Source organism: Schistocerca gregaria, unplaced genomic scaffold (assembly GCF_023897955.1).
Source record: "Schistocerca gregaria isolate iqSchGreg1 unplaced genomic scaffold, iqSchGreg1.2 ptg000720l, whole genome shotgun sequence".
NCBI lineage: Eukaryota > Metazoa > Arthropoda > Insecta > Orthoptera > Acrididae > Schistocerca > Schistocerca gregaria.
Window position 1 is genome coordinate 133,576 of NW_026062097.1, and position 17,146 is coordinate 150,721.

General features: G+C 43.5%; 4 protein-coding genes and 1 non-coding gene across 6 annotated transcripts; 2 read left to right on the forward strand and 3 right to left on the reverse strand.

Moving 5' to 3' along the window:
• Window positions 1–1,606: 1,606 nt before the first annotated feature.
• On the reverse strand, window positions 1,607–1,685 carry Trnal-uag (transfer RNA leucine (anticodon UAG)). The gene has a single exon. It is a non-coding gene; the product is annotated as a tRNA-Leu (tRNA).
• A 68-nt stretch (window positions 1,686–1,753) lies between these two features.
• Window positions 1,754–3,277, forward strand: LOC126320456 (uncharacterized). The gene is made up of 3 exons (XM_049993951.1): window positions 1,754–2,042; window positions 2,233–2,852; window positions 2,919–3,277. The coding sequence occupies exons 1-3, from the start codon at window positions 1,878–1,880 to the stop codon at window positions 2,938–2,940; spliced, it is 807 nt and encodes a 268-aa protein (XP_049849908.1). The 5' UTR covers window positions 1,754–1,877; the 3' UTR covers window positions 2,941–3,277.
• A 770-nt stretch (window positions 3,278–4,047) lies between these two features.
• On the reverse strand, window positions 4,048–4,847 carry LOC126320457 (uncharacterized). The gene is made up of 5 exons (XM_049993952.1): window positions 4,791–4,847; window positions 4,640–4,714; window positions 4,521–4,572; window positions 4,201–4,457; window positions 4,048–4,136 (listed from the first exon to the last, which is right to left on the reverse strand). Exons 1-5 carry the CDS (start codon window positions 4,818–4,820, stop codon window positions 4,074–4,076), a joined length of 477 nt encoding a protein of 158 aa, XP_049849909.1. The 5' UTR covers window positions 4,821–4,847; the 3' UTR covers window positions 4,048–4,073.
• Window positions 4,848–5,141: 294 nt separating this feature from the next.
• LOC126320455 (serine/threonine-protein phosphatase 6 regulatory subunit 3-like) lies at window positions 5,142–9,496 on the forward strand. Of its 2 annotated transcripts, none has more exons than XM_049993949.1 (6): window positions 5,142–5,222; window positions 5,376–5,960; window positions 6,043–6,358; window positions 6,564–6,650; window positions 7,255–9,244; window positions 9,394–9,496. In XM_049993949.1, the coding sequence occupies exons 3-6, from the start codon at window positions 6,180–6,182 to the stop codon at window positions 9,403–9,405; spliced, it is 2,268 nt and encodes a 755-aa protein (XP_049849906.1). In that variant the 5' UTR covers window positions 5,142–5,222; window positions 5,376–5,960; window positions 6,043–6,179; the 3' UTR covers window positions 9,406–9,496. The 2 variants fall into 2 exon arrangements, with proteins under 2 accessions (XP_049849906.1, XP_049849907.1); XM_049993950.1 differs by lacking the exon at window positions 5,142–5,222 and having other exon boundaries at window positions 5,541–5,818; window positions 5,873–5,960.
• A 1,259-nt stretch (window positions 9,497–10,755) lies between these two features.
• LOC126320477 (abnormal spindle-like microcephaly-associated protein homolog) lies at window positions 10,756–16,941 on the reverse strand. Its single transcript, XM_049993978.1, has one exon. The coding sequence runs from the start codon at window positions 16,939–16,941 to the stop codon at window positions 10,756–10,758; it is 6,186 nt and encodes a 2,061-aa protein (XP_049849935.1).
• Between the last annotated feature and the right edge of the window lie 205 nt (window positions 16,942–17,146).

Consider the following 17,146-nt stretch of genomic DNA (forward strand, 5'->3'; position numbering starts at 1 on the left):
GGAGAAAAGCCTAGTGAGCAGGTACGAGACCGTGCTAGAATAAACAGTATAGTCGGAGCGCAAAGGAAGGAATGCGCGTAATACTGTGCGCGCATGCGCGTATGGACTACGTGGGCTCCATGTTGGTCTTGAATGTGTGCTTCTTTGTACGTAACAAGATTTACAGGTATTAACGAGCGTTTTCTCTGATATCAGTCTGTTACAAGGTGTTAGTAGACCGAGTCGCCGCTCGGTGTTTGATTTCTTGAAAAGGACAGCCACTCAAAATGACGAAGGAGCTGTAAAGACAGAGCGACAGGGCAACACGAAGAAGAAGGAAACAGACAGAGGAAGAGACGCAGTCTCGAAGGTGTGTAAAGGAACATACAGGATGGCGGCCGTAGGTGACGATGACGAAGAATCGATGATACAAGATAAGGAACAGACTGACAGGTGTTTCGATGGCAATCGAATGATTTTAAAATTTTTTGGATATCCGATGGTGGTGACATCTGTGAACCTGTTCGACAGAGGAACCGGGGCGCACCCGCAAGGATGTTACATGAATACCATCAGAGAGCAGGATGCAGGAGGCTCAGGAGGGAACGAAAACAACAATGGAAAAAGGTCGAAGTGTGGGGGACCATTAAAATACGGAGCAAGTTATAAGCATTTGCTCTATCCCTCTTCATCTTCGGCTGTTCATAATAAGTCCGTAACTGAAGCCATGCTCGCAGACTCTGGCCCCTGGATGCCAAACTTATACAATTTCTATGAATCCGAAGCTAAGAGCGAGTACGAAATTTGCGTGCGTTCAAATGCACCTCCTTCTATGTGGCCTTCGTTTCAACTGAACGATTTTCGAATTTCCTCTGGATACGTCGAAACGGACTTGTACGACCCTCACTTTCTAGACATCGACTTTCAACGCCTGGAAAAATATTGGATAGTCGTCAACATACCTTACTATCGGAGCAGTCTAATCTCTTCTTGCAGCTCCAAAAAAGTCAAAGCCGAAGAAAACCAGGCGTTTCGTGACCGCCATCCGTGGCTCAAAACAGACCTCACTCTCTCCAAAATTCGAAGCACCAAAAAAAAAATAGTCCAAGCAGCTATCGCCAATTCACTAGACATGGCATGCACAGCCTTCTCTCTGGCGTATTTCGAACGACTTATCTTAAAGAACCAGGTCTCTAAACTCAACTGTCGAGTCTTCTCCGCCGTCTGTCTGCTTCTGTCGGCGAAATTCTATGGACAAAAAAACGCGTTGTTCGCATCGCTTTTAAAAGAGCTCCAACTCAAACTCGACATTACCATCAAGGAAATTTTGTCCAACGAGTTCTACGTCTATAAAGAGCTCGGGTTCACTCTGTACATGGAACCGGCTGAGGTTCTCCCGCACTTCATAAAACTTCAAAACTTTCAAGACTACTTGGATTTAGAGTTCGAGGAAAAACAAAAAGAACACGACATGTTCCATGCAAAACAATCCCACCGAACCTCTATCGGCCGCTGATTTCCCTCTCTCCGTCGAAGGAACGGCTATAGTGCATACACTCTTTAGTAACCTAAATAATTCAATAAAGCGATGCCTCTCTGAACAATTTGGGCCATTTTCAAAAAAAAATGTGGACGGTGGGGTTTGAACCCACGCGCTTTCGCATTGGAGCCTAAATCCAACGCCTTAACCACTCGGCCACGTCCACGTATAGTATATTGATAGTTCAACATGCTAGTTTTGAATATCACTCTTCGCTTCTGTCTAGCTCAACCAAAAGAAAGAACAGGAACGCTGTATATCCTACGAAATTTCCACATACAGTTTCACTTTCTAATCAAGGCAATTGTGTACACAATACTGTATTCTATTCTGACTCGTTTCTCATTGAGCTAATACTATGAGGAATATTTATAACTATGACGTGTATCTGAAGAAATTATGCTACATTCATAGCCAATGCGTCTCAGCTTGCAAAAAAGAGGAAGAAGCACTGGCGGACAACATAGATGAGTTCACTCGATTTCGCAAAGAGATAGCAGTCGATATTCGCGAGACGCGCAAGGTACGTCTGGTTCACATCTGCGTGCGTATGCGGAATTAGGTGGTTTTAATACGAAGTTGCATATAATTTTGGCGGCAAGATCGATGAAACTCAATCCGTAGAAGCAGAGCTATCAAGGCCTCAGCACGCCTTCGAGTTCGCACATATCGCTTTTTACTAATTTTTTGCAAAATACTTACCAAGCGCTTAGTCTATTGAAAAGTATCACAGCTCCAAGCCCGCTTCTTCGAATGCTGAGTTCGTGAAGGAGGGTGCTGTTATAAGAAACCATCTTAAAGAACTTCGAGGGAAGGTCGAGAAGCTCTCGGATGCTCAAAAAGCGCACGAAAAAGAACTCGCCAAAAACAATACACCTGATCTGGAAAAAAAAATCGAATTAGAAAAAGATGTTGTTGCGACCGCTTGGAAGCACCTTGAGCAGCTCGAGACCATGGAACGGTATGGGAATAATATGGAGCAAATTGAACTGTTCAAAGATGAAGAGCAGGAAATTGCGTTGGCCGGTGAAATTCCAGATCTTGACGATCCACAATTCACTGCGCTGAGGGAAACAGATGCTGAAATTAATAAAGGCCTAGATGATATAAGCGAAGCTCTGAAAATTGTCAAGGAGTTAGCTCAAAACATCGGAATAGAACTAGAAGCGCAAAATGAGCTGATCACGGATGTCGATCAGGATATAGATCAAATTCAAGAAAAGGTTTTGACGGTTAATGCGTCTATGAAAAGAACTCTGAAAAAGTTACGAGGTCCAAAAGAATGCTGCTGTAATATGTTTGTCATTTGCTTGATACTGGGTATCGCAGCATGGTACGTACCTGCTGACATTTATCTCGGCGAGCAATATGCCACCAGCTAACTTGCTTGGTTCTGCAGTGTCATCTTTATCCTTTTGTGAGCACGTCGGCTCAGAGAGAAGTTTTTGGCCCATGATTCAGAAAATTATTTAAACATGAGCTGTTAACAGCCGGCGACCTGTACAAAAAATACAAAAGGTAAAATCCTTTCTCTCAATAGAGAGACTGTCCTGATCTCTGAACCCATGCTGTATTCAAGTGCCGCTTTTTTGCTGTCGTCAAGACGTCATTTGGGACCTCTACCTGTTCGCGTTCTGACAGGGCGGCGTGCTGAGCGTTTCACAATATCCGCTTTTCTTTCAACAGCGAAATCTCAACTAACTAGAGAAAACGAAAAAAATTCTAAATTCGAAAATATAATCAAGGCGTTTTGGTTTTGACACCGTTTTCTGACGGCAGAGAGACGTGCATTTCCTCAACACTTTACGCTTTGTTTTTCTCGGTGCACATACAAACAGTGGCGTGAAATTTACATTGGGAGTTAGGAATTCGGGGAAAGCGCAGTAAACTGACATTAAAATATGAGGGATGTATCCTGTCGAAAAAAAAAGACCTCGGGGAATTGAGGATTCCTGAAGAAATAGAATTTGCGTTTAGACCGCCCATCTAGTTTTTGGACACACGTGCACTGTGAAGCCTACCAACCGAAGACTAATAACACTCTCTTGGCGAAGATAATAGGTATGGCAAATGAACATTTTCGACAGCGTTCATATAGTTTTTGTTGAACAGAACGCTATCTTCGCTGCCTTGCAAACTCCCTCTAAAGAGCTTATTGGAAAATCACTTGAACCCTACTATTCATTCAGAAATGTTGCTTATCTTCGTACGCCTGGAACAGACAAGGAAAAAAAAGACAAACATGTGACTGTGATAGATTAGTTATCTCTGCTAACGTGCTATTTTTGTTGTCAACTTTTACCTGCGTTTGACTCGCTTGGCCTCGCTTATCTGATGTTATCATCTCCAACCTTCCAGAGCACTCAAAATAAATATCTAAAGGCAAAATAAAGTAAGGCATGGCACGCCTGTATCGGACTCTAGCTGCAATTATACGATAAACGAATAAACATATTTTATTAAAGTCAAATTTCAACTGGCCTGGACATTTTCCTAAATACCAATCAACATCAGCGAAAAAAACTTCTCGTTCCCAAGTTAGAAAGAAAGATTGCTAATTTGCAGTGTGTGTAACTGGTTTCGTTTCTAGCTTGTCATCCTTAAGCACAGTCACAAACTTCAAAAAAATAATCCTGTCAGTTTTATGTAAAAAAAAAAGTTTGTGGTTCTAGAATGCATACTTGATACGGGATTGCGCGCTCTATCGCATCCTGCCCGACTTTTGGAGGAATAGTAATGATCACCTCCAAAGAAAGTGAGGTAATAATTTCGGCAGAACGAGATGCTTCAGAAAAGAGATAGATATTGGCGCCTTCACATTTTTCAATTGTAATGACGGGAAGAGAACCATTAGCTTGGGCACTTATCTTTCGACATCGTATGAGTTCGACAGAAGAAACGACGCCGTCAAAAATAATATTCACATCCCTGGAACTCGCTGTTTTTGTATAAAATTTAGTCATGACTCTAAAGAAAATAATATAAAGCAACGCCTACTTACTCACAGTAATTGAAGTGCATTTTCCTTGAATAATAAAAGAAGCATCTACGCACTAGTGCTAAATGGTTAGAAAAAAACCATCTAGCTTTTTTACAAATATCTAATTTAGTCCAACGAACATCTGAAATAAAAACAGTCTGTTTTAGGTCGCTAATTTTTACAGGAATTGGCTCAGCACAATTCACAACTTTATGCTAAAAAGGAAAAGATATAGTGACGTCAGTCATAGTCAGCAGAGTAACATATTAATGTAAAAAATCTTCTACGAACCAATGCCAGCTGATTAACGGACGCGATCATCTTGGACGGCACTCTAATCTAAACTAATGAAAAACAGAAAAAAGGACAACTATTATGAATTGCAAAAAATGTATGATTTTCAAATGATCCACAATTTGCGTTAATCTGTAGCCAAGTCGACCCCAAATCCGAGAGACCGAGGTATAAAAAAAACTTGAACAGAATTGGTATTGCGGTTCAAGAAAACCTATCCCTAGCGCGTAGAATTATATATCGTACTGATTCGGTTTGAGCGTGTCAGACTTGATCCCGTCTATATATCCTTTTGCTATTGCAAATATACATCTTTACAAATCCTTACTGCAGGTCTTCAAATATATTGAGCGGTTAAGGTTATACGAGAGCGATATTGGGTCCGGCACAGCTAGCCATTTAAAATCATCATTCATCATTCGAATTTTGGTACACATTTCTTATTTCTCAATACTTTTTAATTATCAGAAATATTCATATATAATATAGAAACACCAGGATATGAGTTATTCTATATTGTAACACAAGAATATGTAGCAGTCTGCTTTGAAATTAACTCACGCAATTCATCTAAATTCGCAGTTTGCAGCTCAGCTGCAAAGTATATATGTAAAAAGAGCCGCAAAAGCTATCATAAATCCTATTCTAAAAATATATGTCCTGTGCCTTGATAGAGCAGTGAGCTTGCTACTCAGAAATAAAAGTATATAAACAAGTAGACAGTTGTTTTTGCTGTTTTTGTACAGTAAAGGGTAATATACCTCAACATAGATTAGATCGCATCACATTTTTTGCGATACTTGTTAGTGTCACATTTCAGATAACGCTCACTATTTCTAGCGAAAGGTGTACACTCACTATTGAAATATCTGTTCATCTTTATGCACACGCCAAACTTGTTATTTATTCAGTTAATTAGTTATGATGGCAGTATGGAAAGAGATGTGATGAAACAAAAATTTCATAAGCATAGTGCTGTCAAGATATATACTATCTTGTGTAGGCACGCCAAGCATGCCCCATCTGTACATATCCTGAGATATCGAGAATTTAATTCAGCAAATTAACTTTTTTTACAGTCTATTTTTGATAATCAGACAGGTTCCTATGAGTTACAATTCCCCTGGCGTAAGAATGCTGATAACATTCGTCGGCATTATATTGTCCGTATGTTAACAAAATATCAACGATCTAAAAACTAGAAAAATTAATTAGCATTCCATCTGATTTTTTTTTCTGTTTAATCTAGGTTAATTTACTCTGTGTTCGATTTGTTTGCAAATTGCTTTGTATTACACGCAAATTAGGTTCTATTTGGCGGTTCTCGCAAGCAGAACCCAATCTACATATTTATCGGTGTGCAGAGAAGTCTTTCACACATAAGCTATGTCACACTCGAACTTTCTATACTCTCCAATTGAAGCAGTGTTCGACAAAGAGTTTACATTGGAACAACTTCTAGATCGCGATGAACTAAAAAATGGAGCGCAGATAAATTACTTCGACGTGATAAACATGTCAGAATACAACGATGAAGAAGTTAAATCAGGAAGGCTTATTGATTTGTACGAGTTGTCTTCTATCATCGCCCATATATAAATCAAAATAGAGTTATAGACAGAGCAACTGCAAGTTAATTCTTGAAAAGACTCAGAGGTGTCTGTCAATAGGGCTCGCGAATTTTCGTGGCTGTCCCCTTTTTTATTAACAGACGGGGCTGCTTTTGAAGATAAATATTATATTATGTGCTGACAAATTGATTTCTCTTAGTTTGGTCCAACCAAGAAACATAGGTAGATTACTCGATTACCTTATTATTTCTCCATCAGAAGATGCTTCTTATGCAGTTAAATACAGGTAAGTGACATTTCAGCGACTTTAATTTTCTTTGGAGACAGCCTCTATTTGATACGTTGAAAAAATTACATTCTTACAGCCGCCTGGCAATTGCATATATATATGTGTATATGTGCATGTGTGTGTGCATTTATGCGAAGCATGTTTGTTTGTCCCGATTTGCTGTAGCGTTTTCGTACGAGGCATACTGTGAGCATAGGAACTGTAGATTAGTGGTAAGAGCAATTCAAGAGAATCGAGGAGTATTCCGTGTCTGTGCTCTTTTGTCTGTTTGGACTTTTTGAGACTGCGTGCGTGTGTATGCGTGTGTAGAATTCACAGAGAATTTTGGGGGTTATCGATTATCTATGAAATGTGTGAACATTAAATTATAAATGAGATGTACTAGAAGGGGCTCTCAAAGTGTTTGAATGTTGTTGAAATACGCTGGGCAGCAGGGTTTTTTCGCATGATCGTCTTGAATCTCGAACTCGGTGCTTGGTCACCGACTATCCTTGACGATTTATATATATGGCGTGTTCGTGGAGGGAGAGAGGGTGCTGGCTGTTTGTTCTTTTTTACAATGTGAACTTTGTATACTGATTTCGTTTATTACGGTGAGCAGATATCCGACATTTGCATGTAGTTTTTTCACGTTTGGCTATCAATTGGTTGAAATGGCAATTCTTGAACATCAGGAGTTTTTTGACCGTTTATATTCGTATTGGAACCAGCCGACGCATTACAAGCACCTGACTGCAGGCGTTCACCGCGTGGTTGTTCATTTTTTGAAGAATAGTACACTATGTTACAAGGCGGCTGAGAAGTTTAGGGAAAATCCTCATTTTTTTGACTCAGTCTTGCAGTACGATGAAGATTTAGGCATGGCAGGAGAACTCCTGAGTATTTTTTTATCTAATTTTGAAGAGGGATATTACTTGCAGATGCTTAATTTTTTTGTAGATAGGAATCTGATGGGAATCTTGATCGATAAGTTTGTTCCAGAAAAATGGTCTATTCACACGAATGTGTCGTATACAATTATAATGCTGATAGAGCACGTTGGAGTAGAGTCTTCTCCTTTGTTCGACTCGTTCGCATCTGCCGAGAACCAAACCAAGCTTTATAAGCACATACTTACTCCGAACAACCTTACAGCGCTTGAACATGGTTTGCAAGCGATCTGCTATATTCTGTGTATGATAGCTTCTATTGAGCACACGTTTGACCGTGATGTTACATCCTCGGAGTCTATATCAACATTGATTCAGCAAATTCTCGATCACTTGGCTGATATGAAGCAGCTATTGTTGACGATCGATGCTGGAGAACTGGTACTTGGATCGGGCAAAAGCGTGAAGGCGTTCGGTTTACCCAGGCTGACCGTGGTGGACTTGGTGAGTGGATTGCTTACACTTGAGTACAATGTGGTGGACAATGCGCTGATTGAGCTGGATTTCTTTGCGTTGTTTTTGAGTTGGATGTTCGAGTATAAACACAATAGCGTACTACTCAAATCTATTGAAACAGCACTTGTTTTCGTGATGAGAGGTTGCAACGAGGCATTGATCATGTGTTTGCTGAACGAGCCGACGAGGCTGCATGAGCGAATCTTGGAGGTCAACGAGATGGCACCGATTCTACCTCGGTGGAAGTACAGGAATTCATCGGGCACGGATAATGGAGGGAGAGCGGAATGCGACGGTAATAAAGAAGGATCTAAGAACGCGAAGGATAACGAAAGTGAGCCTTCGCATGACGAGAGTGAGAACAAGCAGATTGATGAAAATAAAGAAAAAGACGACGCTGATTACGCCCAGTCATACAACAATGAAGATGAGATTGTCGTTTGCGAGGGCGAGGATATCTCAGAGCATATAAAGAATCTAAATTTAGATCTGCCGCCACCCAAGAAAAACCTGAGCGGATCGTCGCTTTCAGATGAATCTTCGAGAAAAGACGGACTCAAATTATCTGAAGAACACGATGCAGAGCAATCGGTATCAAGTGAATTTTCGACGACAAGGCAAGATGATGAAGACAATTATGAAGATTTTAAGAAAGACCACTCTTTCTATTCTGAGAATTCAAATTTCGGTTATTACGATCAATCTTATCAAAATCCTCATTCTCAAGATACATCCTACATATACTCGAGTCAGCCTATTTGTGATTCGTATCTGGATCCAGATGCTCCGCGTCCGAACTACATCCCCTTCTTTTTTTCACTGACGCAATGCCTTATTTCACTTGCGGCTAGAAATAAGACCGTCAGAACTTTTTTGGACGCTTGCGAAAAATGGGTCGCGTTTGAAAAACAGTATAATATCGAATTTTGCGAATATCAAAAAAATACTGCGCTAAACAGCTACATGTCTATCCACAAAAAGAAGTACTCACGCCATTTTTCAATAGAAGATGGACAAGACAGAGAAGACTTGAATTCTAGAGGCATGGATTATTCTTACGATATCGAAGAATACATGCACGACTCTGGATCGGACGATGAGCTCAAACTGTGTAGCGGTTTAGATAACATGTATTTTCAAGAAGACATAGGTATATCGGAGGACGCTAAGTATAACAAAGAGTCTAAAAAACAAAGCGAAGATGATGTACGTGAAAGATGATTTATTTTTTGATTACGGGAAAATGGAGCCTAGGAGTGTCTCCTCATACCGACATGGCGTTTTAGTGATGAAGATAGCCGCGTGTTTTTTTTTATGACGGAACGCACAATTCTGAATGTTTATTTTAAAACTAGCAAGGCGAATAGGCATGTATCTAGGGCAGCAAATGAATGTGTTGTTACATGAGTTATCTCAATTAGGAGGAAAATAAACAAGTAATTTTATGTGCGGCGGTTATAATATTATAGAATTCTGTTTAAAAAAGCTTAGTCTCAATTTCTTATATAATTAGACTAAATCCATCATCTGTGGTGCTTTTTTTTGTGATGAGGGACTGAAGATATCGAAAACAGGGATCAAGAGGAAGGCAGCCCTTTTTGGGTGACTTGAGTAAAACACCTAGGCGATATTTTTTTTTATTGTCCATACAGAGGCGAAGAGGCCTGAGAATAAATCATCGATCTTGCTTGACATTCCATTTCCTGATTTTGAATCCATTGTGTTGAGTCGTAGTCCTTTTTGATAAGTTTTGTGGCTCGTTGACCCGAGTGATGAGCACCTGGCTGTGAGAATTCGACTGTGCTTGTTTGACCTGTATTTTGTGATTCGCGGTATTCCGAGACATAAGTAGGCTGTTGCCGCTGATAGAGTGAGCTAGAATAATAGTGAAGATGGTGACAGTTGCTAGATGAATAGATCATATTTTGTGGGTCAGTATTAGTGGGTATTGCTTGCTGGAGATGATGATAGTCTAAATAGTCACTGTGTAGTTGATACTCATTTTCCCGAGCAGGGTTTTGGTGATGATGAACCGTCAAATTATTTTTCCCATCCGATAAACTGACAACATCGTTTTGGTCTAGACACTCGCTTTCTACCTCGTTCTCTTGTTCTATAGAATTAACTTTATTGGGTTCTATGCCGTCGTAGCACTGTTCATTTTTTTTGTTACATTCATCTGCATATCTTCGTGCGTCAATCCATAGTTCTTCTGGAATAGCAAAGCCTCTTTGAGTCAATTCAAAGAGATCAAAGCATGGAACAAGCAATGCTAGCGCCTTTACTTTATCTTTATCACTGTATGAATTATGAAGTGTGAAAATTCCTGTTAGGAGCTCTTGGAGATTTTTTTCAGTTTTGGTGGTTTTTTCGCGAAAAGCTTTTCTTATGTTTTCGGTAATCAGGTATTTCGACATCTTCCCGACTTTTGTGTGGTACAAGAAATATTCAAATATTGACGCTATATTGTAGGTGTATTGTTCGTAGATTTCGCCGAACAGTTCTAGTGCTTGTTTGCGCTCAACGCCGCGCTGTTTCGAAAATGGAATCACAGGTGTCGAGCCAGCAGCAGAGGCCATTTACTGGGAAGTTTAGGCAGAAAACTTGTTTTTTTAATGTTAGAGAGAGAGAAACCAGAACGAATAGAGTAGAGGAAAATTAGAAAAAACGAGTGTAGAAAAGGATGTCTAGTTTTTTAATTTTTTTCGGACTAAAATTCAGTTAGAAGATTTTAAACGGCCGAGCTTAAGTTGAAATAGATGGATGATAGATTGGACGGCGCAGATGGATTCTTTAGTACACAGGATTAACTTCGGATGTTTTTTAGCTCTCACTTCGCCGGACAGACGTCTTTGTAGGTATTCTGATAACATTTGCATTTTTTGTATGGCATTTTGTACAGAACGAGTGAGCTTTTCCAGGGAGTGTGTTGAGCGCAGTGACGGCAAAGACGACGAATTTCCAAAGAGCCAGCTTTCTAGGGAGGACGGGACGAGTTTGGAGAGGGTATAGAATAGTTTCGCGGCTTTGAGGAAGATATCTGGAGTGCCTTTAAATTTATGCATCAAATCGAACTGTGAATCAAGGAAACGCGGATAGTTCATCCAGACGTGGTAGGCGAGCTCCTGGAACCGCAGGATGTTCGCCACAACACAAAGTATAACTTCGATGAGTTTCAGATGGGGCATGCTTCTGTTGCAGGCCTGAATGACATCAAAAAACGTCGAAATTGCATTGAGTCGGATGATATGATGACAGCAGGATTTTGAATAGCGGGTTGAGAATTCCAGTGTGTTGCATGCAAGGGTCAGGTCATGTTGTTTGGTGCCGTGAACGAGTACATGGATCGCTTGTTGGGTTTGGTACCCCAACGTTTGAGTGACTTGGAGTGAAGAGAGGTAATGCGCGATGGAGCGTCGAATGTTATCAAAGTGGTAATGGTAGTGTTGACGAGTATAGAGAGTGCGACATGCGGCTTGCAACAGGACTATGGCGGACGCGTGCGACGATATTTTGGAGATTACGTACTGATGCCTGATTCTGGATTGAAGGAGGTAAAGGTGGTGATAAGGGTAGGCGATGCTGGCTTGGCGAAAAAGTACGGCTGAACTGATGAATTTTTGCTGCTTTTGAGTAATCTGCCAAGCACGAATGATTTTCAGAAGTGATCGAACGGCTTGAGTGAGCTCCGAAAATGCGTTTCGTTGATTTTTTCCTTGGAGACGTGTCCGGATCAACAGGCAACAGTGCTTGAGATGAGAAAAGTCTTTTTGTTGTTTTTTGACTGAGATGAGGCGCTGGAAAATGCCAACAGAGAAAATTGTGTTACAGTACAGGGAGCGGGCTCCGTGCATCCTGGTAAGCCTCTGGAATAGCGGCGCACATTTTTTAGAGTGAGAATATACACGCCGAGCACTGAGAAGACGAACGGCCGATTGAAAATGTAAGACGGACTGAGTAAAAATGACGTTTTCAATATTTTCGGTACAATGTTGGTGGGCTAATTCGATATGATGAATAGGCACAAAATTCTTATCTGAATGAGAGCCGTCGCCAAAAGCAGATGAAATTCCTTGTCTGACAATAAAATCAAGGTTGTCTAAAGTCCAAAAACGATCTAAAGTTCGAATTAATCGACTCATCTCTAAAAACTTGCCTATCCATTCCCTCGACTGCCTGCAATACGATTGTTGTCTATACGCCTGTTGTAGAGTGCGTATTGAACGCCTCTCCTGGGCGTAAATCTGGTGTAGGCTCCGCTGACGAGACACAGATTGCAAGGCTATTACCAAATTCCTCATTTGGTTGTAGTCCAAGCGACACTTCGCGCCGCGACACTGAGATTGAATCAACACGGCCGACAGCTTTACGTCGAGAATGGACGGTACATGAATGCAGGACGCGCGAACCCAAGCCTGTAGATCAACCGCAGCCCGTCGGATATGGTCGTATTCCTCGCGACTGCACTTCGAACGCAAAACAAGTGCAAGCATATCCACTGCATTCGAACGTGCTCTCTTCTCCAAAAACAAACGAATTTTACACTGGAGCACTCTAGTCGACAAACGGTGAAATTGATATTGCAGCCAATTTGCTCGGTTCTCCAAAAGACGTTGAAACAACGCAGACAACTTTCGACGCTGTAAATAAAGATCTCGATCATGTCTCGTCTTAAACGCTCGTTGAATCGGCTCTATCGCCCCACGTAATTGGCCATATTCAGTGACATGATTTTTCCTCCTCAATCCACACTGTAAAATAATAACCAAATGTCTCAAGCGATCGTACACGCTCGAGCAACTCAACCTTCTCGCACTCGACTGCAAAATAACCACCGAACCCTTCAATTGGCCATGCGACGCCTTGAAGCCTCTGCCCCGCCAAAAACGCTGAACCACATACACGCAGCTCTTCAGTCGGCAGTACGCCTCTCTCTCGTTTCCCCCTCTTATTCGGTACTGCAAAAATGTACAAGACCCTACCAAACTGATGTGAAGCGCGTGCTGACTCCTCACGCGCACGCGCCACCGAATTCGCTCTGCTGCCTCTCGCACCTCGAGATACCCACTCTGCAACAGCTTCCCGCGGAACAAACATTGAATCATTCCTGTCAAACTCGTCAAGTCACAAAACCAACTTCTAGACGCTCTGGATCTCGACAGCTGCTGAACCGCCCCCGCCAGATCCTTCATTTGCACGTAAACGGCTTTTTGGTGCCTCAGCTTCGCCAGACACTGCAGCCCCACCAGAGAATTCGTCAGCAGTGTATAGCTTTCACGGTTACAGCGAGCCCTCGCCAATCCCTGTATCAAAGTCGCGAAGTGCCTTGACGAAATGTAGCGCGAACGACAACTCCTAACAGCCGCCAAACGCTGCAGCGACTTCACCGACTCCCCCAATATGCTATAGGCGTTCATACAATCCCTTCTAGATAACGAGGCCACCAGCACCTCAATAGACCTCCTTGTCTCACTGTAAGCTACTTGATCTTGACGAACCCTACTCTGTCGACCCATCAGCGCTGCCGCGCTCTTCACTCGCTCATAATGCTTCCGGTCCCCGCGCGCTCGCACCGAATAGCCAATCGCCACGACGCAACTTCTCAAACGCACGTGTTCCATGTGGGCATTCAAAGCCGCCGCGAACGCCTGCAAATCGTAAACGAAATTCCTTAAGTCCCCGTATCGCACCTTTTCCTCGCGACTTCTCAACAGCAGTTGTACCAATACTACCGCGCGTCTCAACTCCTCGTAAGCCAAACGTGCGTGTCTCGCCCAACTGGTCGCCTGTACCACCAACGATAACCCTATCGTCTCTCTGTACTCCCTCTTCTTGTGCTCCTTCTCTGCCCACGTACGGCATACCTGACTCAGACGCTTGGCCAAGCAATACGTCCTCCTATGTTGTTCCAGACTCTGTAAATAAACGATGCTGTTCTTAAAACGCAGATACTTCCGCCTCTCCTCTATCGACTGCCGCCTTCGTTCTATACAAAGCACGCACTCCCTCCTCAGCTTAAATTCCCTCCTGCTCAGCACGGACCTCCACCGCGTCTCCACCGCCAGAACTGCCCCCTCCAGCGCCTCTCGACTCGACTTTGCCTTTCGTCTCCATGCCGCCTGTATATCACACACTGCGCACACACACTTCAAATAATGCGCTCTGACCCTCTTCGTTCTCCAACGCGTCGACACTCGCCTCGCCGCTAAACCCCTCTCAAATGCACGGCGTGCCGACGCCCCTCTCGCCTGACGACCAATCGCGCCCAGCGACGACCTCAGCTCCAAATACACTCGTCTCTCGCGATACCGTCTATACGCGGTTTGCACGCTCGAACCACTCTCTATCTCTTCTATGTACCTCCGTTTTCTCACTCGAGTCGCCCAACACGCCTGTATGCGCACCGACGCGTCCACCACCCGACAATACGCATCTCTGTCCCTTGTCGACCTAACCAAACTCTGCAGATCCTTCACGCACGCTCGCAGACGACGCGCCTCCTCTCTAAGTTGGCGCCTTCTCCACCCGTTTTGGATCGCTTTTGCGCCCTCCACCAGATTCCGAAACTTCTCCTTCTCCCTCCTCGCATAAACGCGCGTCACCACCGCCTCGCACGCGCATCGCAACCGCTGCCCCTCCACCACCAGTCGAACCGCCTCTTGGAACTTCCGAACCGTCCGGTTCACTTTCGCCCGCCACCGTGCGCGTACGGCGCGCTGAATTTCAACCGCCGCAGGTCTCTCGCGACGCAGCTGCAATAAACGAACGCATAAATACACCAACTGCATCACAAACACCTTCTCGTCCAACAAACCCCGACCGTACCAGTCCGCCTCGGACAGCCGCACCAACGGAGGAATACACCCCATCTTTTCAACCGCGTCTATCATCAGGCGATAGTTGTAGTATTCGGCACTCTTCGCCTGTCTGTAAACCGAACACGTCTTCGAAAGAATCTCCAAGTGATTCTGCTTCGCCGCGTCCGCGTGTCGAGGATGAAAGACGTGCGTATAGGCAAGCAACATAGTCAGCATGTCTGAATCCAACGAACACGGCTCGCTCTCGGACCGAAAGAGCGACCGGCAAATTTTGCCCTGCAACTCCATCATTGTGTCAGTCCTAATGGCGCTAAGCGAAATGTACTCCGGAACGTAGTGATAAACCAAATAACAAAATGCCCGCCAGTCACCAAACGAACTCCGGAAGTTGCGAACCGGATAGTTGAACCTGGAGCAAACGACCTGAGACCACTTGAGCAGAGCATCAAACAACTCCTGGTTGAAATAAGTGCAGGTAGAAGGCTCGTATCCCATACCAGAACCCTCGTCCAGACTCTCCGACAGATTTTTCTGCCAATCGGGGCACTCCAATGCCAACTCCCGCGAGAGCAATTCAATCTCGCCACTCAACGTTTCCACAGAAATCAAGCAAGACAATTCACTCAATACCATGGCCCATATCAAAGAATGCGTCTTGAGTCGATTTCCGTTCACTATGTCTTGTACCGCCACCCCAGCGGGGAAAATGTTGCACTTCCTTAACTCTTCTAATGCCAGCGACGCATTGTGCACCTTCCTGAGCGTGGAAGAAGTAATCGGCAGACGAACAGAGGAAAAAATAGACCTGCTCGGCTTCTTACCCATTTGCACGCACAATATTTCGGCAAGTCCGCACAGCCTCACTCCGTCGCGAAAGCAGCACTCCAGGTTCTCTGCCGAAAAGACGTACTCATCCAACTGCATCTGCTGATACTCAACCACGTACTCCATCGCTCTGAGGTGTCGCAACACATCTCCCTCCCCCGTCAAGAATTGCCGAGAAAACTCGTAAACTATCTCTGCACTGCTCTTAAACGCCGCATTCATCTTGAATAGACGCCCCCCATAAATGCTCGCGTGAGCAAACGAAAATAACTCGAAATCCGCGCGAGGTGTCAAAACCGAATAAACTTTCAATTGTTCCAGCAACCAAACCAAAGCGAGAAAATTAATCAAAATATGCTTGTCCATCGCCGACTTAGTCATCTTGACCTCTGCCTTGCTCGGTAAGTCAAAAATGTCACTCTCTAACATCGCGTTGCTAGCGAAATGCTGCACAATGTACTTAGACAACGCCTGTTCTAATGCCGCCTGACTGCACACACTCGTCGTACACACCTGGTCTTGGAACAGCGCCTCCAACGCGATGATCAAATAATCGTTCGAGTAATTCAACAGGAGCTCGACGAAGTGCTGACGCATTCCAAAATCCTCAAGTATTGATTTGTCTTCTGCAATCGCTATTTCCTCTAAGACCACTCTTTCCTTAATTTTCCGGAACATCGACTTTTTCTGTCTCAACAGGTCTAATGCGCGCGTCTGGACACTGGCCCTCGTTGGATAATACACAATACAATGCGGGGAAACTCTAACGCTGGAATAACTAGGTAAAAGTACCTCACTTGAATCCTCAAACTCGCACTTCAACGTGAGCATATAATTGATCCATCTCAAAAACACATCTTCTTGCTGGTTCAGCGAGTACTCGTTCGAGCCGTATTCATAAAAAAAGTCTTCAAACGTCTCGTTCAAAAGACTAATTTCGCTCTGTTCAACTCGCACCTTGTCTAGTATCTTCTTCTTAATGCGCTGAAGCTGGCAATAAGGTTCATTCAACTCCTTTTCTTGAATCGCCATTCCATTGCGATCAAATTTCAACTTAGGAGTGTAAATACGCCTGCTGTACCCCTCTGAACTGCCAGCCTTGACAGGCGTCGATATCGACTCCGAAAAATCTTGAAATTTGCACGTCGAAATTGCTTCTTCCGCCAACTTGCTCTCCCTTTCCATTTTTTGGCGCCTTCTCCTCTTAGTCGACATGATAGCCCTCACGTCATCTGTCGGCTCTTCAAACGTCAGGGACATTGTTTGGACCTCCCTATTTCCTGATTCACCCTTTGTAAATATCTCTACGTTCACTTTCACGTCTTTCACGCCCAGCTTTTCTGTCCCTGTTCCAAACAAAATCACCGTCCATTGAGTAGATGAGCTTTTAAACTTTACGTGTTCCAACGCGTTTCCTACCACGCAGGGACACCATTCTATCAAAATCGGACACGTCGACTGCCGG